Source organism: Amphiprion ocellaris, chromosome 16 (assembly GCF_022539595.1).
Source record: "Amphiprion ocellaris isolate individual 3 ecotype Okinawa chromosome 16, ASM2253959v1, whole genome shotgun sequence".
NCBI lineage: Eukaryota > Metazoa > Chordata > Actinopteri > Pomacentridae > Amphiprion > Amphiprion ocellaris.
The window spans coordinates 17,316,444-17,342,629 of NC_072781.1; the positions used below are offsets into that span (position 1 = coordinate 17,316,444).

The 26,186-nt window shown below is 41.8% G+C and overlaps 1 protein-coding gene across 5 annotated transcripts in view; it reads right to left on the bottom strand.

Moving 5' to 3' along the window:
* Window positions 1–26,186, bottom strand: part of LOC111574718 (signal-induced proliferation-associated 1-like protein 2) — an 88,167-nt gene that overhangs the window by 39,297 nt on the left and 22,684 nt on the right. For all 5 annotated transcript variants that reach the window (XM_023279454.3, XM_023279450.3, XM_023279455.3 and 2 more), the window contains exons 2-8: window positions 16,291–18,067; window positions 12,742–12,875; window positions 11,386–11,574; window positions 5,146–5,320; window positions 4,799–4,902; window positions 2,477–2,634; window positions 1,249–1,825 (exon numbers count right to left, since the gene is read on the bottom strand). In XM_023279454.3, coding sequence (XP_023135222.1) covers window positions 1,249–1,825; window positions 2,477–2,634; window positions 4,799–4,902; window positions 5,146–5,320; window positions 11,386–11,574; window positions 12,742–12,875; window positions 16,291–17,806 — 2,853 coding nt within the window. In that variant the 5' untranslated portion in view covers window positions 17,807–18,067. The remainder of the gene's footprint in view (window positions 1–1,248; window positions 1,826–2,476; window positions 2,635–4,798; window positions 4,903–5,145; window positions 5,321–11,385; window positions 11,575–12,741; window positions 12,876–16,290; window positions 18,068–26,186) is intronic.

Consider the following 26,186-nt stretch of genomic DNA (forward strand, 5'->3'; position numbering starts at 1 on the left):
AAAAACGCAGTGAAACAACAGCGGAAGCTCAGTGTAGAGTTTCAACACACGAGACTTGACAGGACAGATGTAGGTTAAGCAAGCAACGGTTTTGCTGACATAATGATGAAAATAAAATAACAAGGTTTGTGGTAAGCAGTAAAGCTACAATGGTAAGAGCAATATTTGCAGAATGCATTGTTTCACCACAGAGAGACCACAACTATCCCAAAGTAAAATGCTTCACTGGACCATTTAGAGTAAGCAGCCATTTCCTTCGCATGCCAAGCAGCATGTGAATGAAACACAGTTATAATAGATTCACTGGGCCATTCTGATGACAGACTACTACTCATATACTGGTGAACTGCTCTTTATTGTTGTCATTATTGGATATTGGGGCTAAAACTGCTACAAGGGACCTTTCCTTTTTATCCTTGAAAAAAACCATTTAATTTGTAGCTGCAATAGCAAGGACAAAATTTCAGTAATGTGCTGAGAATGATGCATTTCACTGATTCCAAAAAGAAATGGAAGAAAAACGGGCCTATGGAAGTACACAGGAGGAGTAAAGGCTCTGAAATCTCACACACCACACCAATGTCTAGCTACTGGCTATATTAGAGATCGGACTATCAAGTCTAAAACATGTGAAGCCAAAGCAAATGTTCTAGCAATTTCCCAAAGAGTGACAGGACAAAGCAGGAGGTGAAGATGAACTCAGCGTGAACAGGGAGATGGAGCTTAAATTATATTTTATATATCTACACCAGACAATGTTATGAAAATGTAAAGCTGTCTGTTTTTTTTTTCTGGAACATAAAGGTGCCCTGTGATCCTTATTTTATTAATGTTAATGCTGTTCTTCTGTCTGTTGGTTTCTCTGTACATTAGTGCCAACCTGGGCTGTTCCTTGCCCAATCCATTAACCGTCTGACACATCAATGGTAGACAGCTTAATTATTTTTATTGTAATGTGCTCATTTTATCAAAAATAAACTGGATGTCAAACTAAGACGCAACCCTCAATTAGCCACAGACAGTGCAAGCAGAATGAATTACTCACTCTGTGAGTGGGATGCAGTGTTTTAAAACCGATTAATCTGATGTCTTTTGTTCCCTGAAATTTCTATGTATGGTATGATTTCAGACTGATACTACAGACATGGACATAAGGCAAACTGACAGATAGTCTCATATACAGTCTAATCCAGCAGATGTTAAGACCTTGATGACAGATTATTACAGATAAGTCTTTCAGGGTCTTACCTCTAGTCTTTGCACCATCTCCCGTATGTCTTCTCCGCAGTTGTCATGTGCAGACAGCATGACACATTCCCCACGCTCGTAGAAGATCTTAATGCTCATAATCCCTGAGGTCCATCCGATGACGTCACGACACGAGCAGTTGAAGACCACGTTTTTTGATTCCTCCTCAATGAGCACAATAAACTCATTTGATATGCCGAGCAAGCAGTACACGTCCATCGACTGTCCAAAGTCTCGGGCACAGACGCTCCAGGTGATGGCTCCCACACTGAACAGATGTGCATCTTTTCTAGGTTTCACCTTCTCCTTCTTCTTTGCTCCGAGGGTGATGAAGCTGAATTTGACAGCTGAGTCTATAGTAGCCGTACTGACAAAGTTCTCGGCTAAGTCCTTCAGGTACTCCTGCCGTGTACGAGTCGCCATGGCTCGGAACTTCTCTGACTTGTGTGCAGCGTTCTCTCCATTGATGACCTTGGCGAGCAGGAAGTCCCTGAACACTGCCGACTTTGGGAAAGTTACAGATTTGGGAATAGGAGGGCCAAAAGGAGGCACGTCTTTCGATCTGGACACGGCCACACTGGAAAACAGAATTGGAATCAATAAATCAAATGTCGTGCCAACATTTGAGAACAACTAAAAGAAGTGAAGAAGTATTGAACTGTACGTATAATTAGCAGTCATGGAGGAGCGTTGAAATTATATGGCTTTTAGGGAAATTATTTCTGGTGAGACTGAGAGGAGCTCAGACTAATCTTGCTCTGTTCAACAAATGCTATGTTATTAGCAAGAGTCGTCTTGACTTCAGAAACACTTGAGGACAGAGTTGTAAGTCATAATTTCAAGGTGTCTCTGAAGATAATAACTGTATCATCACTGAACAGATCAAAAGAGTCTCATGATTTCCGCACATTACTATGAAGTGATGACAAAAACCACAGAAAGCACTCAGCAAGCTACTATTATTATTCTTTCAAATTAAGTGCTCTTAAAAGTTCATGTAGAGCCGTTTGGCATGAAGACATTTATGCAAAGCACATCAAAAGACCAACGCATTCCCCTAAATTGTCTTGAGCATATTAGTTTAATTTTAATCCCATGGTGAAGTGTTCTAATATTTGCTGGTCTGACTCTTTTTACTCTTTTCTCCTCTACTCCCTGTCCTTTTCCAGCCAGAGTAATATAGTTTTGAAAGAGCCTTCCAGGCATGGTGCTTGCTTGTTCCATTTACCTGTAGCAGACGTTATCAGTGCAGGGGTTGTGGACTTTGACGATGACAAACACATGTTGGAAATGAGAACGGATGTGTTTTGGAGTGAAAGGAAGGGCCCCGGGCTCCTGGAATACTATGGTGACAATATCATTGCCAATGTGCCTCTTCCTTAATAACTATAAAAAGAAGGAGAAACAGAATTAAATACAAGGAAAAGCACCATATAAAGAATGACGGTAGTAAGACAGTTCAAGAGTCTGAGGATTTAGTAATACATTTCCTTTGAGATTAAGATTAATCAGAATCAGTCAGAAAAAAATGATAAGAATAGATTGATTAGAATATAACAATGTAAGTTCTTCTCTTCAAAGGCCTCCATAGTGATAAGAAAGAGAGAGGCTGACAAACTGACTCAGCAGTTATAGAACAATATCTATGTGAACTTAGCAAACATTTGCCATTGTCAGTCAAGATAAGCTACTGGTCAATACCAGACCAAACACAGTTTATCACCAAACCTTTACATGTACTGACTATTTGTTACCTATTGGTTTCAAGTCACTCTCTAGTCACTGATTAAACCCCTGAAAGCGTATCTCTGTGTATCAAAGTTAGAGATTTAGAGGATTTTTTCCCCAAGAAAATGATCCCTTCCTGCCTTAAAATGGCTTAGATGTAACTCTACACTGTTGCCTCCTCTAGAATGTGTTGATCTATGAACTCTGGCCTCTTCTTCCACATGGGGTTCACCTATGTGTCTGCTCAAACACTGTAAAACTACTCTACTATACAATGGCAAATTGTCATACTGGAATAATTCAGTCATACACTCTGATTCTGAAGAAGAATAAAGATACAGAAAGCACCACCCTACAGCTGGACAGGATTGGTTCCTTTGCTGAGTATGAAACCCTGTAAGTCTGAATGTGTTTTTAAAACTGTCATCAGTACGCTGCAGTTTCAAGAGACAAATGCTTAGTCATGGCACTGTCTGTTTACTTAGCTCATAATGTGTCTTCAAACATGTAAAAAAAAAACATATTTGTACATGTTAACCATGTAAGAAACTTGACTTTCACCCAAGGGAGTCCTTAATTTCTTATTTGTGATCAGAAGATTATGTTAGTTCCTTAAATGTCACACAGTGTGGTTTCAGGTATTGCTAAGTCATTTTGGAACAATCCCTTAAATAACAGCATAGTTTGTGACAAAAATTAGCAGGACACCCCTTGTGTGGCTTAATTTTCCCTGATATAAAAAAATGTGAGGCTCTCCATAACACAACTGAACATAACGACTGTGGCATGTGTACAAGCACCACAAAAAGGAAGTGTATCTTCAGTTCTGGTTTGCACATTTAGTCCTTGACAGAATTATTGCTCTGTGTTTGGATACTGAAAGGTTCTGTCTGAAACCATTATAAAGGGCTTTTTGGTTTGAAGAGATATCATCACCTAACCTAATTTATGATTTTTGGGGAAGAGAGACTTTCCCAAACCCAGTTTATACTACTGGTATTGTGGGTGTGCTCCAATCTTAACCTTATTCTCTGTGGTATGAGGTTTGTCAGCGAAGGTCACCAAGAGCCTGAATCGAGCAGGATTAAGGGGCACAGAGGTGAATTGGAAAGGATGAAGGGATGAGTGGGGCGAGCTCTGCTTGGTCCAGCTGCAAGATTACCACTGGGGATTAAATTAAAATATCCCACTTCATGAAATACAATTGAAGGAGGAGAAAAGAAAAGAGTAAGAATCGCCCACTGCCAAATCCAACCAATCACATTTTAGACACATTTGATAGATTAGGTGTCTGTTGTGTTGGAGTGTAGATCCTGCTCTATTCCACTCCATCACATACCACCTCCTTCAATATGTTCACTGTTAATATCTTTACAGGGTTGTACCCACAGGCTTTATTATGGGATCAAAGAGTACTTCCATATAGCTAGTGCAGAGACTAATATGTGAACCTCCGTAATCTCAGATTTATCGGCCCATCGCTCACCAATCCACCACTACATCCACTTAATTCCACTTGTTAGCGCAGGCAGACACAGAGGCACATCTAATACCACGGCAGGTCCAGCCCCTGGGGATGCATTGATTAAAATCCGACTATGAGGTACCGTCACCATGGCAATGCTCATGCTTTCAACTGATAGGTCATTACCGTGGCAAAATGAGTCTCTGGGGAAGATTGGCAGGAGTCGGAATTGGACATATCCTAAAAGGAAGCTGCTCAGGGACTTATTACATCCATTAGACATCGGCTTACCACACAGAAGAGCAAACATGGTGGTCTGCTGCAGGGGACAGAGCGTGAGGTGTGCAGTTTACTGACCTGCTGTCGGTTGTTGGGCGTGTAGGGGAGCATGGTGGACACATGAAACATCAGCTCGTAGTCCTTATAGGTAGTGTAAAGAGAGTGTGTGCCTGTGGAATCGGCTGTAAGACAGAACAGGGCAGTTTAAGGTCTGCGTCCTAATTACAAAAGGCTATTGTGCTAGGAATCTAATGAGTAATTAAACAAAAATCAAGATTAAAGATCAAGTACATGGGCTTAAAAACAGTATAGCCTGACAGAAGGCAACATAAAACAGCAGAGCATCTGCACTCAGCAGGATTAGAAGTGCGTGGGCTTACACTGTGTGAATGTTTAGTTTGTGTGTGATGTGTGCTTTATCTTACTCTTGTTATCCAGCTGAGCTCTGTACTTGGTGAAGCCTTTGAGCCGCACCCTCTGGCCGAGCAGATCTAAGAATTCTTCCAGCGCCGGTCCAGCACTCTCGTTGTTGTACATCTCTTCTTCTGTACTCTGGCCCGCCTTACAGTAAAGCACCCCGACCTTGTGCTGGAAGCTTAACTGCAATGAAGAACATACACAGACACTCACTGACTAAGTATCATTTCCTGTTGCTGATATGTAACACACATCACACTCATGCGTACTGTACATTATGCACTCGAAGAATGCCAGTGCCTACTTTCCATCATGTCACAGCTAATGTGAAGGCCTTCATAACCCTTGGAGGAGAGAGCTGAAATCCCCTTTGTGCAGCCAGGCTGTGAACTCTCTGGAGCTCTGAGCAGAGCATAAATCAAGCCAGAGCTATTAGCTGCTACTTAAGAGCAGCTGTGGAGCAATGAGGGAGTGAATTACAGACATATAGCAGAATAGCTTTGGTTTATGGGAGAGAACTCCATAAGCTGCCAGCAATAGCATTTTAATCCTTTCTGAAAGAGCTCCTCCTTAAGCAATACTTTTGTTTGGTAAGTGAATCCTCTCTGTAGCAGTGAAATATGAGTAAGAAGTCCTGAATGGCAGCAGTGCTCCAATAATAATACTCTTGTTTCATTCATTCAACAGAGGTGTCTCAATACAGATATAATGTATGTCTTAGTCACAAAGAGGAATATTCACAGTTGCAGTAAAGCCAGCCAAATCTCACAGACTTTCACTGCAAGCATTAATATGATACCGAAATGACAGCTCAGATATGAACTCGTCTCCTGAATAGGCAAGAAGAAAGAAAACATCCAGAGTGATTTCTCTTGCTAGAGTGAGAGTCCTCTCTAACAACATCCGTCTTTTCCAGCTTTCTGCCAAGAAAATGAGTCAAAGGGGAAATCATATGACAAAATAGCCCCCTGCGTTTGGCACCTGTTGCCCAATATTCACAGCTGCACCTTCATCTTGACCCTGGGTCAATGTGTCAATGCAGCAAGATGAAAAGGTTTCTCTGAATGTGAAAGCCAACAAATGGTCTATATACCGAAACAAATTGGAATTGTCTTTTTCCACCGTTACAGGTTATCAGTTCCTGGTGTGCTCCTGACACTGTTGTCATGGTGACTTCTTCTATCAGGCAGCCTGCTCTGCACTAAAGCTCCTGCGGTGACGGAAAGCTATTATACCATCAAGCCCAGTGGAAATGGCATGATGTGCAATGATGTGGTCCTCAATTTTTTTATCCTGTATTATATGGACTCACTTAACCTCCTGCTCCTCTTAACAGACTGGCCAATGGCGAGGACAATCAAGTTGCCCTTTGGTGTGAATTTGTCGCTGCTTGAAAAGTGCCAACACATCAGGACAGATAACACATATACAGATTAGTGGCACTCCTGAGGTGAAATTCATTGTGTAACTACCTTTGATGTCTCTTTTGTTGGTGGCGTCAGCTTCTGATAAGGTGGCGCAGCCATTAAAAAAAACAGCTAGATCCCATTTAATGGATCTTGCCCAAATTTTTGAGCACAGAATGCAGAAATTTTCGCTTTGCATCTAACATTTTTATCAGTGATCCTCTCCCTTAATCTGTTCACAGCTGGGTGGTGCTGAAAACTGCAGCCCTTCTCCTTTTTAAACAAAAAATAACACAAAAATGGAATGAGCTAATGAGTGGTGAGAGAAATGGGGACAGTGTTCCCCCCAGAGATCTCTGAGACGCACCGGAGGGATACAGCAGTGTCCCAACACAACATGCAACACCACTGTGACATCTGTCTGCACTGCAGTGTCCTGATGCAGCAAAAAAAAAAAAAAAAAAAAAAAAAAAAAAATCACAAAACCTAGCTGAAATCATCATGCACCATTGCGCGGAAATCTATTGTGGTTTTGGAGTTTCAGGGTTCAAGTTCTGCAGCAACAGTACTGAAAAAGAGTAATGGTCCATATTACACTTTGGAGTAACTTGCTCAAGTCATTAAAAAGAATCAAATGAAAAATGGGTTTGAAACTTTTATGACGCATTTAATTTGATTGCTTCACAAGAGGGTAATTGTCTCTGAGTTTGGGTTTGTTGCTTCAGAATTAGACATTGGAACAAAATGAAAAATAAAAAATTCACTATTCTAATTGGCTTGTTGTTGAACCATACCATTGGGCGGGCCTACAGCCAGTCATAGACCCAGTATCATTGTATTTTCACACCCTCTGGGTCAGGTGCAGCAAATACCTTGGTCAAAAACTTCAGACCATAAGTAATTATTGCAATGGCAGATGTGCTGTGCAAAATGAGGTTGTGCTACTGGATGTGTGGCAGGTTGCAGACTTCCCAAGGCACCAGTGGTACAGTCCAACCACATGTGTAAAACACAGAAATGGGAAATTAAAATGAGTAATTTTGTATTTTGGCGTAATGACCCAAATGGGAGCAGTTACAAACTAAACTGATAGAATATCACCCATTTGTAAAAGTAATTTTAAAAATGGATAATCAAAATTTCAAACCCATTTTTTGTGACCGCTTTTCAATATCAAGACAACAGATTGAGTTACATATGGGAGAGGTGAATTTTTTTCTGCGCTGCAATAACAGCCTCTGTAGGTGGTAGATTACTCTCTTGAACTTGTAGAACAAATCGCGCTTAAACCTGAATTATACTTCAGTGTTGAGGCGTGTTGCTGGAGGCATCAGGAGTGATTTATGATTTATGGACTTGCACAGGCTTTTCTTTTTGCCTCCTTCAAGACTACTAAAAAACTTGAAAAGCGGTGTTGGTAATTTAGAAATATCCTGAACTCATTCTTCATTCTCTTTATAAATGAGAGCATTGCAGTGAGATTCACTGTCTAGCTTTGGAAGAAGGTAATTTGCTTAACAATATTGAAAAGGAATGATCAGTAGCCTTTCTCTGACCTCCTTAATGTTGTCTTCATTGTCATCAAACACTATCACATGTGGTTAGTTACATGTTCTAAGAGGCTCATCTGCCAGCTAGCCTTTCCATTTATTCTTATCAAGAAATATAAATTAAAGTGGAACATGACAGTTTAATTTTCTAACTAATGCAGATGATGGAATGTTTCTATTCAACAAGAACTCCAGATTTACTTCGTTAGATAGAAATAACAGATACACATTATATATCAATGTCTTTCTTAGAAAAATGTATCATTTGTGATTTCTAGCACCTAAAATCCAATCTCAAAGTCTGATAAACTGCTTAATGCTTTTCCCAGCCCATCTGCACACAGTCTACTGTGATCTATAATCTGATCTAAACCACATTCACATATGTTCAGTTCTCCTCTTACATCCAGCACCATTACAGCACAGTCTGCAACCCCGCTTTCAGGGAGATTCTTTCTGCAGAACTGATCGTGAGGATATTGTGGGCCTTCTCGCTTCAGGATACTCTCGCTCACTCTGCATGCTCTCTGGTCACACTTTTCTCTTCACAGCAAAAAAAAAAAAAAAAAGAGCCATTAACACATAGGCACACTCCAGCACAAAAAAGCACCAACATCTCAAAAGCAGCGCATCGAAGAGTCCTAAGATAAGGCTTTTTACATGTGCTAGAGGAAAATTATGCACTCAAACAAACGAAAACAAGGCGCTCAGATCACCACGCTGCAGCTCCTCATGTCCAATATTAGCCTCCTCACATAAACACATTAAAGGGGCAGTCAAAGTCCAGCTCGGTTAAAAAGCAGATTAAGGGGTGCTTGACATATCAAACATTTGCACTGCAAGCACAACATTAATGATTAAAACAGGAGTGTACAAAAATACTGATGTCCAAATATAAAACTGGCTTCCACTGGGCGTTTGGTTTGAGGTCTATGAGGAGGAGTGCCAGTTGGAAGAGCTTTAAGCCCCACTTAGCCTGGGCTCTCCTCCTCTCCAAGTAGTTTCTTAGATTGTTTTATTGCATTTTTTCAACCATGTGTTAGTTTCTGTCTTATATCAAAGTCTTTATCTGTTTCTCCTACCAGTGGCATGGCAAGTTGTGTGGCAGGTGAACAAACTTCTTCAAAGCACTTCCTCTCAATGTTAGTCTGTCATAACTGGACACACAAATTCGGCCCTCCTGAGTGCAGATAACTTGCTTTAGAGGACACTACACTGCTCTTGTTTGTGTGTGTAACAAAACCCTAGTATACAGGAGGGACATGGCTGACACTTTCTATTATAAGAGTCTTTCCCCTGTCAATTGGAAGGATGGGCGCATGCTAACGAATGTAATTAAACTAATAAGCAGCCGATTCTCTGATAGTCAAACAAGCGGTACACCGCTGGCTAATCCTTCCGCTCTCCTTTCCATCTTGCAGTTTCATTAGATGAGAAATTAAAGGCCTTAAGATCACACAATGAATCTCTCTGACACCTGTGAAGATAGAGAGCCCATATCACTATTAGCAATTTTATTCAAACAGAGATAATGCAAGATGGCACCCTCTTCCATCCAGGCAGAATAACAAATCGGTTGCTCTCAGGTTAAGTAAGCTGTCAAAAGTGAATTATTTGAGCTTGTGTCTAAGCGTCCTATCAGCAGAACAAGGGTGTCACAAACAGTCGATGCTAGAAACAGACAGTGTGGGTTTTCCATTGATTCTGTTTAAGTTTGATATTGTTTGTCTTATGCCTCCATCTGGGAGAAAGTGTTATCTACCTATAATAAGCTGCACACATACACAACAAAGATTTCTGCGATCTGAAGTTAATCCTTTCCTTGTAACTACTACAGCTGATGTCAGTGTCTGAAACAAAGATGCCTTAAATATAATATTCAATCATTTCTTTCATCTAAAATGTCATTGATAATACCAACACGTGGCACTAAGGGCTTCATGTGCAACCAGGGATGGGCGAGCTGGCCCCTTTATTGTAGTAAAACACTATCCACAATCTGAAGAACAATTCTCCCCACAGATTTAGTTGAACTCATGCGATGACATGATTAGTTGTGCCTACAGCTGTCTGGATACAAAGCCTGTCTCTTGAACTCAGGGTGAAAAGGCCAACTCTCAAATTTCTGCATCCTGTTTTTACCCTGATTATATTATAAAAGTTCTGGCCAGAAGTAGTGATTTGTATTTAGGCTGCTTTGATGCTTCTTTTGAAAGATCAGTTGTTGCTAACCAACTAGCCCCGACCCGTCCTGTCTCATGATTCCCTCCCAGCAGACTGATCAGGTCACTGCTGTGGCAGTCCTCAATTTTAGCTGCTTCTCCAGTGAGTCTCTAGTCTTGCAGAAGGACTCCAATTCCAGTGTCATGCACTATAGCTGGTGAAAGTAATCGACTGTTTATCCATGGGTGGACTATACAGAGAGAGCAGAACAACATCTACTGCCACCAGCTTTTGTCCATGATGGTAGAGTTGGAGTCCATCTGTGGGACGTGAGACTCACTGGAGAGGCAGTTAGCTACATCAACAACAATCATAACAGCAACCTGACCAGCCAGGGAAGGTAGGGAAACACAAAACCAGACATAATAAGATACGAATATATAGTACTTTCAATTATGCAATATGTACGATTTCTCTAAAAAAAAAAAAAAAAAAATCAGATGTGGAATTAAGATCACTCAAGATATCAGACTGCTATTTTGCCCAAACCCTAAATGTAATAACTTGAAAATCTGTGTGCAGTGAATGAATCATGGCTTCACCTTCCTTACAGGAATAGTCTGACATTTTAAAAAACACACATATTTGCCAAGAGTTAGATGAGAAGATACCACACTTAAATCGGCTGATTAAATACGAAGCAAAACCAGCAGCTGGCTTTTATGCTTAGCCTAGCATAAAGAGCTCCACTGACTTCACTAATTAACATAGTTTATTTCATTTACTTAAACTGTACAAAACACAAAGTATAACAGCAGAAATTAATAGTTCTATGAAGGAGATTATGAGATGCACTAGGCAGTTAATTCCAGGAGTGAAGTTGGACAACCTCAGTCAGTCACTGTGTCTAAACAGTCACATAACCCCCCATAAAGCCACAAAGTTAGGCTTTTCTACAAAAACTAAAAAGACATATTTCACAAAATGGTAAACAATATGCTTCATGCCTACTGTTTATATCAAGGCACTTAACCACAGATTTCTCCAGTGCTGTTAAATCAGCAGCAGCAGAAGTCTGTGGTAGTGTTCACCACACTGAGAGAAAAAAAGGACACCTCGATGTACTCACCCCCTGCTCATCCAGCTTGAGGAGCTGCTCTGGGACCTTGGGAGAGTTGAGGGCCAGCCTCAGACACTGGATATTCAGCTCAGGGATGACGTATTCAAGCACTTCTTTGAGCGGAAGGCCGCGAGCCGTTCCATGTCTTGCCGTGGATGGAATTGCATCCTCCAGGATGGCTCCACGGAGGGTGGTCAGCTGACAGGAAACACAGATGGTAAAGATACATCCAGTCAAATTAACTCTGTCGTGTGTCATATACAGTCCTACTTGTGTTATAGTGAAGATCTGGGTATGGTCACATATGCTGTCTTAGTATTTAATGGCTCTATTAGACAACATTAGGAACTCACATTCTAAATAATTAAGACCGACTAACTGTGCATTAGATGCTGAGTGGTTTTTTACTACCAAGACTGTAAAAGTGCCAGTAAAACAAACAGCTTTAAAACACCCACTCTGTAACCCTGTGTTGTTGTTTGGAACATCACAAACACATTTACACTCATAAATCCCATTTCCATCTGCACAGCCTGTGGACATGAGCGCCAGCAGTCAATCGTTGTCCGACAGCGAGGCTTTCTGAAAAGCAGATTACTTAACAGACTTAGCAAGGAAGGGAGAGTGAGAGTGGGGCCAAAAGGTGGAGAGAGCACTGAGGCTAAATGATAGGAGCACATGCAAATAGACACACCAGCGGTTGGGGAGTTAAAACACTGTCTGCGTACTACTTGCAAGGCTACCATGACCCAGATACATTGTTTTATTGTGGGAGTGGTGCTTTAAACCAAGAATGGTGCTGGATATCAGTGACATTTCACTGCCTGACGCATCTGTTGCACCTGAATTATTCAGTGAATGAGACCAACCAGCATCAATCAAGGAGGGCTTTGGGTACCACCAGGGACGATGAGACAATGCATCGCAGTTTGTGGATTAATCATGTTTCATGTGCACATGTGTGTGTGCATGTTGGTGTGTGAGAGTGGGAGTGACTGAGGGTGATCACATCAACACTGATAGACCGTATCGGTGTTTGCATGACTGGCCAACTGAATCACAACTAGCACAGAATCACTGGACGCATTAGGGTGCTCGAAGCAGATGTAAGAACAGGGAGATGCGAGGAGCCTCCTTGTTTTCAGAGTTATTGAAGCATTCCTGGACTCTCGCGCTGCTTGACTGAGCTCTAATCTGAGTGACCTTAACGCGCGAGGCTGAATGCAGTACATGAGAAATATGAAATATCCATGCTCTGTCTAGTAAACAATTCTTTCATATAGCGACAATCATGCAGGTTTCTCCTACCATGCATCCATAATATAAGCAGTGAAGTCAAAGTGCATATCAGTGTATTATCGTTACCTGACTGGTTCTGAAGGTGACCCGATAGTTGTACTGCATTCCTTCCTTCTCCTTTCCTTCATCCAGCTTCTCCCTGCGTACACTGACTGCCACAGGTCCCAGATTGTCATCCACCCCAAAATAGTTTTGATGCTCTGGAGGTGTAACAAGGAAAATCAAAATTATACACAGGTTAAGCATCACATTTATATCACTGAAATGAAAAAACATAATTCAAAAGAAATCTTACAGTTGTGAAACTCGTACTTTACAGATACAGATTTAAAAAAAAAAAAAAAAAAAGATTATAGACATTCATTCACATCTCAATCAAATCCCTGTTCTTGCTCCAGTGGAATATCAATATATATTACTCAGTTCATATATTTATTTAATCATATAAAAACGCTTTGCAGATTGACCATGGCTGAGCTGTGAGACTGATTACAGAGAGCAGCAGGGGAGCAGTGTTGATTTGAAATTTATTCACTTTGGATTAGAAGCAGTGAGTTCTGGCTTGTAGTTGTGGAACTGGGATTTAAAAAATAAAAAAATACATGACTTGAAAATTTTAACCCACTCCAAAACATAACTGACCCAGATCTTCTACACGTTTCTCACGACAACATCAGAAGACAAAGTATTATCACAAACATGAGCTATGTTTTCTTCAAAGTAATTCAGTAATAATGATGGTTTTGGGAGTTAAAGTAGGATATGATTTGGAAAAAAAATTCAGTTTTTAATTCTGATGTAATGCATTCATTATCCTGACACACAGGTACGAGGAACATTCTGCAGACCTGGACTACCAAATAATAGGATTTTTTGTTGTTGTTGTTTTACTTTGATTACTAGATTTACCAGTAATACAAGTATATTCAGTATATCTTTTAGCCCAAGACTTCTTTCTAGAACACATTAAAGACCAGACTGGCATCAAATTTTGTATATTTGGTAATGTGTGTGATCCCTGAAAAAATACTTTGTTGACCCTCTGGCCTTTTATCTAGTGCCAGCCTGAAGGTTCTTCAAACTATGACGAGCCATCTCAAAAACTGAGGCCAAATTTCTCTGGGATATTCATGGTGTTGAGCCTCCTAATGTTTTCAGTAACCTACTAACCTTTCCAGTGTACATAAAAATGACAAAATGTGATGGACAGATTCTCATTACTTTTCTTTGCCCCCTTTATGCCCCTTGAAGAATGAGTACTTTTTCATTTGTGGACACTTGATGATGCTCTCCTCTTTTGACACCCTCAGGTCAAGATATTAATTTGCACAGCAATCTAATGGACAGATTGCCATGAAATTTACTGATTGTACAAATGCTCCTGGGGAGTACATTTTCCCTCACATTCCTAGTAAGGCAGTTGTTCATGTTTTCCAGCAATTTTGTGTTCTGCGATATGATGAAAAAGTCAATGAACACAAGTGGGGTTGCTTGGAGGCCTTCAGACTTTTACTCTTGCCAGTTGTAGGAATTATAAGAAGCAGTTCTAATTTTTGTTTTGACAGTAAACGTGCTATTAATTTCTGACATTAAATGTATTATTACAACAGTGCGTACGTGTGTGTTTAGGACACAGACAGGAGCACAGCTTTGCACACATAGCAGTGCCTTGAGCAAATACTCCCTAATCCAGGCTAAAGCTGAAGAGAAAGACCTGGATTCAACAGACAACAAAAGAAAAACCTCAGCGGGGAACCCAAAGCACTGACATTTGCAAAGAGATTTCTGCTGAAGTTTAGATATTGCATCCACACCACGTAGCACACAGAGTGTAAATATGCTGGTTCTTGTCACTATGGCATCGGCAAAGCGCATCTCAGCATGAATAATAAATTAACTGTTTGGAGGCAAGGCCAGGTTCTGAAAAATGTTTGGCTCGTCAGGGGCAGTGGACTGAGGGGAAGTGCACCATGAGGCATAAGGTCAAATGGTGGCAGGAAGGCTGTCTACGATAGGAGGCCACTAGGCATCCAAATACCGGCAGCACAGTGAGTGAGACAGTGTTGACGGTCGAGGAAAGCTTTTTGTCAACACATTTCGGTAACATGTCACTGCAGCTCATCACATGGTGTTGACACTTTGCCAAAGGTTGCAAAATGGATGACTTTGATTGTCATGTCACATAATGTCCCTTTCCTATTTTCTTGTCACTCCACACAGCAAAGACACCTTTAAAATCTTTTAAAAGTCCTCTAGTGTATGCCCTAATGTTTTACATTTGGGATTCGAAACTTGATTTCAGGTTACATATCTCTCCAATAAAGACATTTTTACATCAGCTTATATTGCATATCTCAGTCGCTTTCCACATACAGTACGTGACCATGACCTGCATATAGCAAGGCTTGATCCTATGGTGTGAAGAAAACATTGTGTCCATTAGGGCAGCCTGGGGGGAAACACTCTGGTTGCTAAGGGAAGAAGGGTTTTAGGCAATCAATAGGATCAATGTTCAGTCCAGGTTGATAAAAGCTTGCTGTAAAGTGGTGATGTGTGGTCATGTTTGTCTGAGTGTGTGTTTGAGCTGAAGAACAGGTGATGACAGACTTGTCCATCCAATAAAACACCTCATGAAAAAAGGCCAAGGGCTACAGCCACATACTGTGGAAAAGGCATCTTCCATAAAAGTTTGAACATCAAAATGAAATCTGACAGTGAGGCAGGGCATGTCAGTTATACAGTGGCCTGAGAGGCCCCAAAAAGCTTAAATATGCAGTAGAATTACACCAGTTTTAGGATGATTAGTGATTGAGGCCAAATTTCTCAGTAATGATTAACAGAGTAAGTTCAAAGGTACACTCACACATACTGTTTGTGGAGCCTGAAGTGAAGTTACACACTTTCCACCAAGGAATATTGTAATACAGAGTATCTTTTGAAGAAGTTCAGGAATCTCTGAGTGTGAAAGGTGAAGCAGCTGTTTTCTGGGGAGGCTTAAGAACGGGTAATTCAATCTGGTGAGAGCAACAAGCACAGACAGTGGGAAAAACAGATATGCAGAATGTGGTGATGGGTCGGGGTCAGCGTGGTATTTCCAGCGTCAGTCATAAAGGTGTTTTAATGAGGAGATCTGGGACCTTGGAGTGGTTTTGCTGACCCTAAAGTTTCATACGAGGGGTCCTCACACCCTCACAGTCCCCATGGGGAACAGCTGCAGCACACCCTCTCGCTCACCTCTCTCTGCTCACATCAGTAATCACAGTCTCTCCGCAGGATTCGGGGTCATATCACTGGGAGGACACAACCGCTCCTCTGCCGAGGAAGTGAAACACACACCCTCGCACCCAGCACAAGCCTGCTATTGTTCTGGACCTTTTTTCATGTGGTCCTACAAAAATAACTGGGCCGTCAAGACATGTGACCCAGTGAGCTGAGGCTGTTCCATTTGGGAACTTGCTCTCACCAGGCATTGTGAACAGCGTTGTTTCCAGGAAATGGATTTGGCCTGGAAAGTTTAATAATCCGCAATACTGAGTCATCTAAATCCCCCTGTATCATTACTGTTGAAAAATCTGTCAACTCAAAAATCATGCACTGATCATGAGTATTGCTTACCTCTCCCATAGAAGTATTTGTGGTAGTAGTATGCCCCAAGGTCAATGTGCTCAATGATGTAGCGTTTGACCTTCTCCCTGTGGATTGGCTGGTTTTCTCGAGGCACCTCCAGCACAGAGACTCCTGCATTGGTGCAGTGGGAGCTTAGAGATGATTCAAAAGAACAGCTCTCTGACACACCACTGTAGTTGGCACTGTTGGCTCTGGAGAGGGAGATTTTCCTCTCGCCCTCGCCACCGATCTCATTGCGAAAGTGTGGACAGCTCAGCACTAAGCTGTTGCTCTTCCCGTCGCCCTCATCCACATCCAAGTTCTCCTTTGGGTTCAAGTCCTCCCTGCTGCCCAGTGGAGACTCAAACATGGGGGGATTTCCACTGCTACATCCTGCTGCTCCGCCATCTGCCCCTGCTCCAGGTCCAGCCCCAGCTCCACCTCCGGACACTCCACTAGCTCCAGGCCCTATTCCAGCGGAGGCAGCTGAAGCCCCGGTAGTAGTGTTCTTCCTCTGACTCAGGTTAGCTCTGCTTGCCACCGCCTCACTGATGTTAAAAAGTACACTCTGGACATCGTAGTGGGCAAAGCATTTTTGAAAACTGAGGGGTCGCCTGTCATCCTCAATTGAGAGTCTCAGTGCGTCGCTCTCGCTCTTAATGGTTCGCAGTTTCCTGAACAGAGATGTTTCTGATGACTCCGATTTAAGACGTCTCATGAAGGACTTTTCCTGTTCCCGGCTATAGAGAAGAGAACTGTCTATGTAATCGTAGCCTGGGATGTGGACTATCTCACCCCTAGCGATTTGTGCTGCCGTCTGCAAGCTGGGAGAAAAGGGGGCATCACAGCGCAACAACTCTGGGAAACCCAGAGGTGGTATGCTCCGGTGGTCCAGGGTGTCCACTCGGTAGCCCCTCAGCATGGTGAAGAAACCATCCCCACCCAGGCCCTGACGGTCAATAGAGGATGTGCTACCGTACTCACGGTGCAGCGAGGCTCCAGTGTTTGGGTTGACAGCGTTCTGGTCCATTATGTCCTCAGAGTCTATGTCACTTATGGTGACATCGCTGTTGCTCCGCTGACGGATAGGGTGGAGACCCTTCAGCGGGGAGTGGCTGAGAAGGTCACTCAGTGTGTATTTGTCTGTGTAGTCCATCTCCAGACAGACCGTCTCGCCAGGCTCTAGTATTTCCACAGTATGTTCCTGCTGGCCGTTCTGAAAAATTGGTATCACGCTCTGATAGTTCGGAGAAGGCCGTCCGTCCCATCCATCTTTCCTCGGGGGCCATTCTGTCACCCTGGCCCTGACACCCATTTTAGGCATGGCTGGGGTACCATTTGTTTTGCCTGCACCATCAGGTTTCCCCTGCATGCCTGAGGTTGGTGGTCCCATGCTACCATTCAAGGCTTTGAGTTTCCTGCTGAATAGCTCCTCTGACTGCATGGCTCTGGAGTATTCTTCTGGGCCTCCCACAATTCCCACAAGGTTTGATTTGTTATCTGTCACAGGGCTCAAAATACTCATATCCTGCTGGTAGACTCCTTGAAGAGCAGACTTTCAGGACCCTTCTTCATTACATCCTGTGATTTGCTCACTGGTGAGTGGAGGAGGAGCCTCCTTCCTGAGTCAATGAAGCAGCCGTCATCATAACTCACAGAAGGCGGGTGGCATGACAATCGACACCCAGCATTTGGATGTCAAGGACAAGTGTCTGAGGAGCACTGAGGCACAGCGGAGTGAAGTCTTTTCTCACAGCGTGCCACCAATGCAGAACGACAGTTGGATCTACAACACAAAAAACACAGAGGAAAATGGTTAGCACAGAGGACGTAGGTATGAACACTGTAACTGATACATTTTGTATTCCTCAAAATGACACATTCAGTTCATCTGCAAAAATGATCACACTGCTGACCTAAATTGTCTGTGCCCTGCTATCTTGTAAAAAACTCTCACCATGGGGTATGCTAGGATATATTAGTTTTGGAACTATGTAGAGCATGTCGCAGAATATAGCTAATTAGTGTATTTGAGAAGGAGAGGGTGCCATTATGAGTTTATAACAAGATAGATGTATATCTTTCTTGGTGCTTCCAGCCAATGCCTAACAGATGGTGGAGAAGCAAATTACAGCAACAAGAGGCAGATGTTCAGCTAAATGTTCACATGTACCAATATCTGATCCAACCGCTTGCAGCATCATCAAGCCGGCAAATTATACAGGAGGGATACTTTCACATATTCAACGCCAATTCCACTTTGCCTTTTTATCTGATGCAGTTGGTTTTGAGGAAAATTAACAAGGTCCTGATGAGGTAAATTGGCTATGACAAATAAAAAACTGAAATGTAATAACAGGCAAAATTCACTGAAGTATAAGATTGTAGTCTACACCACTATCATAACTTTAGAAGTTTGTCCGATCTGACTTGTTCAGCTTTGCTGGGGAACTGGGGAAATAATAAACAAACAATTGGCTGATATCAGCATTTTAATTCATTAACCTGAACACTGGAGGACAGAGAGAAGGAGAGAGAAAACACTGGTTGGCTTGTCCTTGAAAAGAAGCTCTTGGGGATTTGAGATGTCAGATGTACACACATTGCAAACTCACATGGTTTCCATTTTTATCCACAAGTAATTTCCCTACACATCGACTATGTGTAGACTCTTGTTAAATAGGCGCCAGCTTGGTGATAAAGCATTTTTCAACTTCGAAAAACAATTGACATGGACAATGTAATAAATTTGCTAAGGAAGACTGTAATATATGCCTATGCTAAAAGCAAAACTCAAGAGAAAGAGAAAAAGAGAAAACAAGAGAAAATGAACAACGTCAGGAGACACAAGCATGTTCCAGTCCTTGATGTCATCTCATGCTATAGGATGTGTTATAGGTCTCGTGGGGGTAAAGAGACCAAGGTGCTACAATGGATTCATCTCTACAGACACCGACTTCTGCATGGAAGATCACAGCACATCATGCTGCAGTTGACACTCTTGAGTCTTCCTACATTGACCTAAATGCTCTTTTCTTGTTCTTTGGGGGTGGTGGTGTGCCTCATTTCTTCTAGTATTGCAATCATGCGAAAACCCCATGAGTTATCAAGTAAACCCTCCACATCACAGCAGAACACGGCAATGACTCGCTAGTATTTGCTTCAAGGAAGATGATAAGGTCTATTAAAGCTACTCTCTTTGTACTATTTTAATGTGAACACGATAGATGAAGGTGGGCCCGGCACACCACTCTTTGCCTCAGCTCCCTTCACAGGCCTTTAACATGATAGCTTCTGCTTTCAGACAACTGTTTACATTTCGCTGTCATTTACTGCTAAGGAGGAGGATAAACTATTTTGGGAAGAAAATGTGGGCCACATCAAGATTAGCTGCAGGCCAGACTAGACCAAATACACCTGGGACGAGTTGGAAACATTTGAATAATAAAGTATTCACTTCTGCCTGGGCCAAATACAGGTTAATGCATGCATGACCCAAATGTGCAGGAATAGACTGGTAAAGAAACCATCTCAGTTACATCTAGCGCCAAACAAGTTAAAATTTTCTCAAAGCCAATAAGAACTGGTGTGGTTGTGAATGCAGCTTTATTACCAGCAGAAAAATGTAAAGAAATCCATCAGCCAGTGCAGTTGCACTGCTGGGAAACATTGCGTCTTGGCATTCATGTGGACGTTATTCAGACATGTACCTACCACTTTAACAATGTTGTAGATCAAGCACCCCCAGAGATCCTGTTTCTGTGACAGGTAAGAGCAGTTGGTTTTAATGTTGTGGCCGCACAGTGTATGTAGTGTCACTGTATTTAACATGGGGTTTAGAGGGGACAGTACGGCATTGTGTTGTGTCATGTGAATGCATAATGTAGTGAAGAGGACCGCTGTGGGAAATATGTTTGTCCTTTACAGTCAGCGAATAATGAATAATGGAATATCTGACTGAGTGAACAATGCCAAACCCACTTATTTTCAGTATAGACAACGTCTGTTTGAAGAGCCAAAATTAAAGAAGTGTTATTCCAAATTAAGAAATGGATCCCAAGTTGCAAAAACAAATTCTCCATTTCAGAATATGGAACAAGCCAGCTGACTGAATCATGCACATGCATACAAATGCACCAGTGTAAGTGGAAATATGTAGATCTGGTATAAAGCAAATTTGGTCAAATTGTTTTAAAATTTATCTCTGAAATCTTTGTAAATTTAAAATTATGGCTTAAACCTGCAGTGTGGAACTTTTGCCCTTTCCTACTGGCAAAAAAGTAATTGCACAAACTGTGCCAATGCATGCTCATAATGTATGCCTCATGGTCAATTGCTGTCTTCTGAAAATGTAACTCTTCCTTTGAACAGCAAGTTTCTTTTCTCCATCTGGACTATTAGAACCTTTGCTTAGATGCTTCCTACTTCTTTTTGCAAACCAGGAACAAAGGCAGTAGCTCCCCATTTTCAGTTCTGGCAAACCAAATACTGCTGGTTGACATAAAACGCATCGTTACCAGTGCACCAGTGCATGAATGTCACCACAAACACCAGATTTAAAACACCAATGTACTGCAAAATACAGAGAGATTAACCTAGTGCTGATAGGTTTAATAAGCCTTGGCAAATAGTTGAAGGCAACAGACATTCATGCATATCTAAAAGTCCCACACTCCAGCTTGAAAAGAAAAAAGAAAAGTGACCTCTGCTGAATTCACTGCTGCAAACACTAAATATAGATTATCTCTAAAAATCAAGAACCTTGGAAAAATAACTCTTAAGTAGTTATCCCCATATTTCTATTCTTGCTGGTGGATTATTATTATCTTTTTTTTTTAGATTTCTCTGGTCAACCAAAATTCATCTCAGGTCTCTTTCCCAGGCGTGACAGCGAGCAGAAGTGACTATGGCAGCCTGCTGACCGACACCCAAATGTCATCTGTTGACTGAACACTGTCTTTTCACACTAACAATTAGAGCAAGTGACAGCAAAATGTGCCACCTGCACAAACAGCTTTATCAATGGTGGCACTCCAACAGAGGCTTTTACGGATGACTGAGAACAAGAAGAACAAAGAAAGTGACATACTGTAATCTCAATGCACGACAACAAAACAGCATGAATGGCTTCTCACTGCTGTCTGAAAAAGAGCAGCTGAAACAGGATGTAATGCTGCCAAGACTGACAGACTCAGCTTAATGTTGATTAATAGTGCATTATTTAAAATAATTCAGCATCCTAGCTGTGCCTTCCATCTCTTTCCTACTATCAGTGAATTCACTGTAAAAAAAAAAAAAAAAAAAAGACAGAGAGGAGAGAAACTGGAGACTAGTCTGTTTATGTTCACACAGTTCTCTACATGTTTATGTGGCTACACAGGGTCAAGAAAGGGTGAGTTGACCTTTATTTCATGTCGAGGACAGGACAGGACAGGATAAGGCCATGAACATGGTGGTCCGTGTTTCCCTTTCCGTTCTTCTATTAGCTACTTTCACTGTGACAGTGATTAATGAACACAGTTGTACCACGTCTCATTCCACATCCAACCCCCAGCTCCCTCAACCAATGGACAGCGAAACAAGTCACTTGGTCAGCAGAATCTCTGCTTCTGTGTGACCTGAAGGAGGCTGTTTTCTGTCCTTTCTTTTGTGGCCGTCTGTACAAGGGAGTCAGCAGATGGAGGGTGGGCGGTCTGCTTTACTAACAGCCCTTCACTAACTGGAGTAATGCATTGCCATTATGGGTGTTTAAGACATAAGGCCTGGTGAACAGGGGGAAGGGATTGAGAAGGCGAGATGGGAGAGAAAGAGAGGCCTAATTACAGTAATGAACTCATTTTCTGTCTCTGATGTTGGATAGTCTGTCTTTCATCTTGGTTCACCCAGAGAGGAGTGGCCCAGCAGTTCTGCCAGGTCTTAAAATAATCCTCTGACATTGTGGCCTGATTAAAGGCCCGGCAGATATTAATATGCTGTCAGGAAAGTGAACACGTTCTGTCCACCATCCTCAGATTAAAAATCTTCTTTCACTCATAGGCCATTTCACCAGAGCAGGACACACAGTATGATGTCAGCCAATCTGACAGACTTACTAGACTGGCTGACTTCTACAACTCCTACACAATTAACAGAGAGGAAGTCTCTCTAAACAAAACTGTGACTCTTTTCTGAGGGTTTTGCTTGCAGCTTTTGCAAAAGATCCAAATGTTTACAGTTTTGAATTCATCTAACTGAGTGGCATGGGTACAGTGAGTGATACCCTGCTCCTCAGCTACTTGAACTAACAGTGAAAAAAATGAAATACTGCAAATGAGATTTATGGAAATTAAGTGATAATGTAAGGATGTTCTGCAAAACAGTACTGCATACATTAACACTGAAGCACTATTCGATGCCAGTTGCAAACACTTTTGTACACAACATTATTAAGACTAATCCACTCAGAGCTGGCAGCACTTGAGGAAATTAAGTACATACTGGATGCTTGAAAAGCAGGACCATGTCATTAACCCCTTAAAAATATTCTTGAGAGGAATGTGAAATCCTTTGCTTGTCTGATTTGATGGCAACAAGGCCCGTTTCAGGTTGCAGCGATTCTCTGGAAAGCTAAATATGTCACATAACGACAGGTCTTGTGCCCAAGATTACCTTTTGAAATGTCTTTTATGCACAACTGCGTTAAGCTGATCTTTAACAGATGCACAGGTTTCGCAAATTGCAGAAAGTCGCCACAGTTAATTGAGCAAAATATCAAGATTTGCATATGTGTGACCATCACAGGCACAGTTCAGCTGTATGTTTCCGCCTGTACAGCTACTGTGCATGAATAAAGAATATTACAATGACACTGCGTTGTTTTATTATTTAATTCAGTGCTGTGGTAAAACTGAAGCAACTACATGTTGTGGAAAAAGGAAGGCACATGGCTTTCAAATGATATAATTACACTTTAGTGTGTTTTACATTCCTCTAAAATGTGGAATCTGCCACAGTGTCCAGCCTTTTGCACTGCAGGTTTAAGACAAAAATGTTTATTTAGCCCCAACCAAGCTGCTGGGTCACTCTGAGCTCTGGGGTGAACATGAGCCTGTGATTAGGGGCAATTATGTTTAATAAAGCCTTGTGTAATTGAGCCATATTAATGTTCCTCTGTTCTCTGCAATCAGGAAGTAGTAGCTGGCCTCGTCCCCAAGATGCCTCGACCTCCGGAGCTGAGGCCAAGCCATGATGCAGTCATCCTCTTTCCCCGCAGCCAAATTAGGGTGCAATGTAGGTTAGAGGCCAAGATGATTACACCAATTTTCCAGCTCATGGACTTCATCATAGAGTGAGTCAGGCAGCATTACTATGTGAAGAAAATTTACAAGTTTTCCTTAGTACATTCACAACTGCCATTTATTTTAGTTCCTTGTTACCTGCCTTCTGCTGTTTTATTCTGAGAGGCTGAAGCCAGTCAGACATTTGGATGTGTCACACTGTGTTCATCATTAACACAGAGGAAGGAAAAAATCCAAGCGGAAAGCAAACAAACCTGGAGGCACGTTTCTTATGCTTCACTGCCCGCCATTTGATTCCTCAATAAACTCGCAATAAAAACAATGAATCACATTCCATGTCACTCCACACTCAAATCCGATCAAATCTGCGCTGCACACGGTGTTAGCGTTTCGTTCTCCGAGGAGCTGATTTAAAACAACGCGGGAGCTCTGTTTTCAATCCTCTATTGTGAGCAGCTGTTCCAACCTTGCGGTGGGAAGGGGAGGGTAGTATGGCATGGTTTAGGGCACGATAGATATTAAATTCATCACACTTGCAGTAAGAGAAGGAGGAGTGCATGTCTGCAACCAGACACGGGCATCTCCAATCTGATGAAAACACTCGTGTTTCTGCTTCACTGGAGCAATTCTTTACCTTAACTGGGTTATTGCAAAGGAGAATGCGAGGTTAAGAGGAAAAGTGAGAGTGGTGGAGCAGGAAAAAAAAAAACAGAATGGGAGTTTTGCCAAACGCGGCTCAAAGAGTTTGGTGCAATTAAACCACAGAGCCAATTAATTGGGCAATGTTATCCTTGAGAGTTCATTCCTGGGGCCTGGGAAACCAGTCATGCCATCTTCCCCAAGTGCCTCCAGGACCAGAAAGGACACTTGTAAAGAGGTGTTCAAAACTGTGTGTATACCACGGCTCACACTGACTGAAGCTATGAAAGTACTGACTAAAGAAACCCAAATGCACCATTCAACTTCTCCCTCTTTCATCTGCTGCTCCCACAATTCAACCTCGCAACAGGGAAGAATCTCCCACCAGCTGACACTCAAATTAGCACTGATGCTAAAGCGCTGCCATTAACTACCAAGCCCGCCCCTTCCTGTACACAGTGATAACTCAGTAAATCTGAGCCGGTAGAACCCACTCATCTAACTCCACCCTTTCTTATTGTATTTAGACCACCGACCAAACACCCTGATGTGCCAATATTGCCTGCAGGGAGCAATGCTGAGATTTTAATGGCCAGTGTGAATGGAGGGTCACACCCACAGTAGGGGGTAAGGAAACCAATGAAATGAGTTCCAGCCAGCTGCCTTATCGAGCCTGATATGGGGAAACTGACAGCAAACCACATCCAGCTCTGTTATCCTTTAAAAATGTTTATATGGATGATAATTTAAAAACCACGGATACTAAATACATTTTTTTAGTTTAAGTGGGGTTATGTAAGTAATAAGCTGCAGAATTAAAAATAATGCTTCACTTGTGAGAAATGTGAAAGCACCATCCATTCTAGAGGATATATGGATGTGACTGTCACTAACCAGACAGGCAGTCAAATTCATCCACCATTTGCTCTCCCTGCATCCCACCATTTCCCTCTCATGACTATCTGTCAGTCATTCTGAGCTCTGGTATGCTCAATTTGAAATCAAATTTGGCATGTCCTCAAAGGCTCTAGGTGTAACTGGAGGTCTATCCTTTCATGCAAGAAGGTAAAATTCGCAGAGACATACAGCCAAAAATTCTGACAGTGAAATGTAAAATGATTAGATGCACAAGCTCCAGTTGCTATATAAGATACAGCTTACATTACAGGAGGGAGAGGGTGATTTACAACCAGTCCTGGTACTGCTTTATAACAAAAAGCAGACAAGGAGATGGTATGTTTGTTCCCCGAACCAAACAAGGACACAGACTTTTCTAACAACAGAGGAGGGTTACTGATCAGCAGGGGGAACATATGCCAGCTACTCTGATGGTGTGCAAAAACAAGTGACCCTTTTCATTAAAAAGCTTCTTCTGTTTACTATGTTATAACTACTAAACTAAAAAGCAATACTACAAGCAAATAAACAACATCTAACTTAAATCATTATATGACAAAAATTACTCTAAATTGTATACTTTGGTAGTCAATCAAGGAAAATGCTGCTCGACTGAAATTGTACCTTCTCTTCAATCAACTAATTGGCCATTGGGAAAAAAGTCAAAAACAATTTTGACAAGCGATAACTGGTTTGAGTGATTTTTTTTAAACATTCTAAGTTCTCCGATCTTAGCTTCATAAATGTGATTATTTTCTGGTTTCTTTCCTCCATTATGACAGTAAGCTGAGTATCTTTGGGTTGTGGGCAAAATAGACATTTGAGGACAACCAGCTTGGGCATGTGGAAACACTGATATTTCTCACCATTTATTGACATTTTATAGACCACACAACTAATCGATTCATCTATATAATTATCTACAGATAAGTCAACAATGAAATGAATTCTCAGTAGCAGCTCTACCTGGAAGACTAATGACATAGTGCTGTTTGGCTACTGTCCAACCAAAGAGAATTTGGTCATAAGAGAACATCAATAAGCCAGTTGAGCTGGAAACTACAGACATACAGCTTGGTGTTTACTTGATTT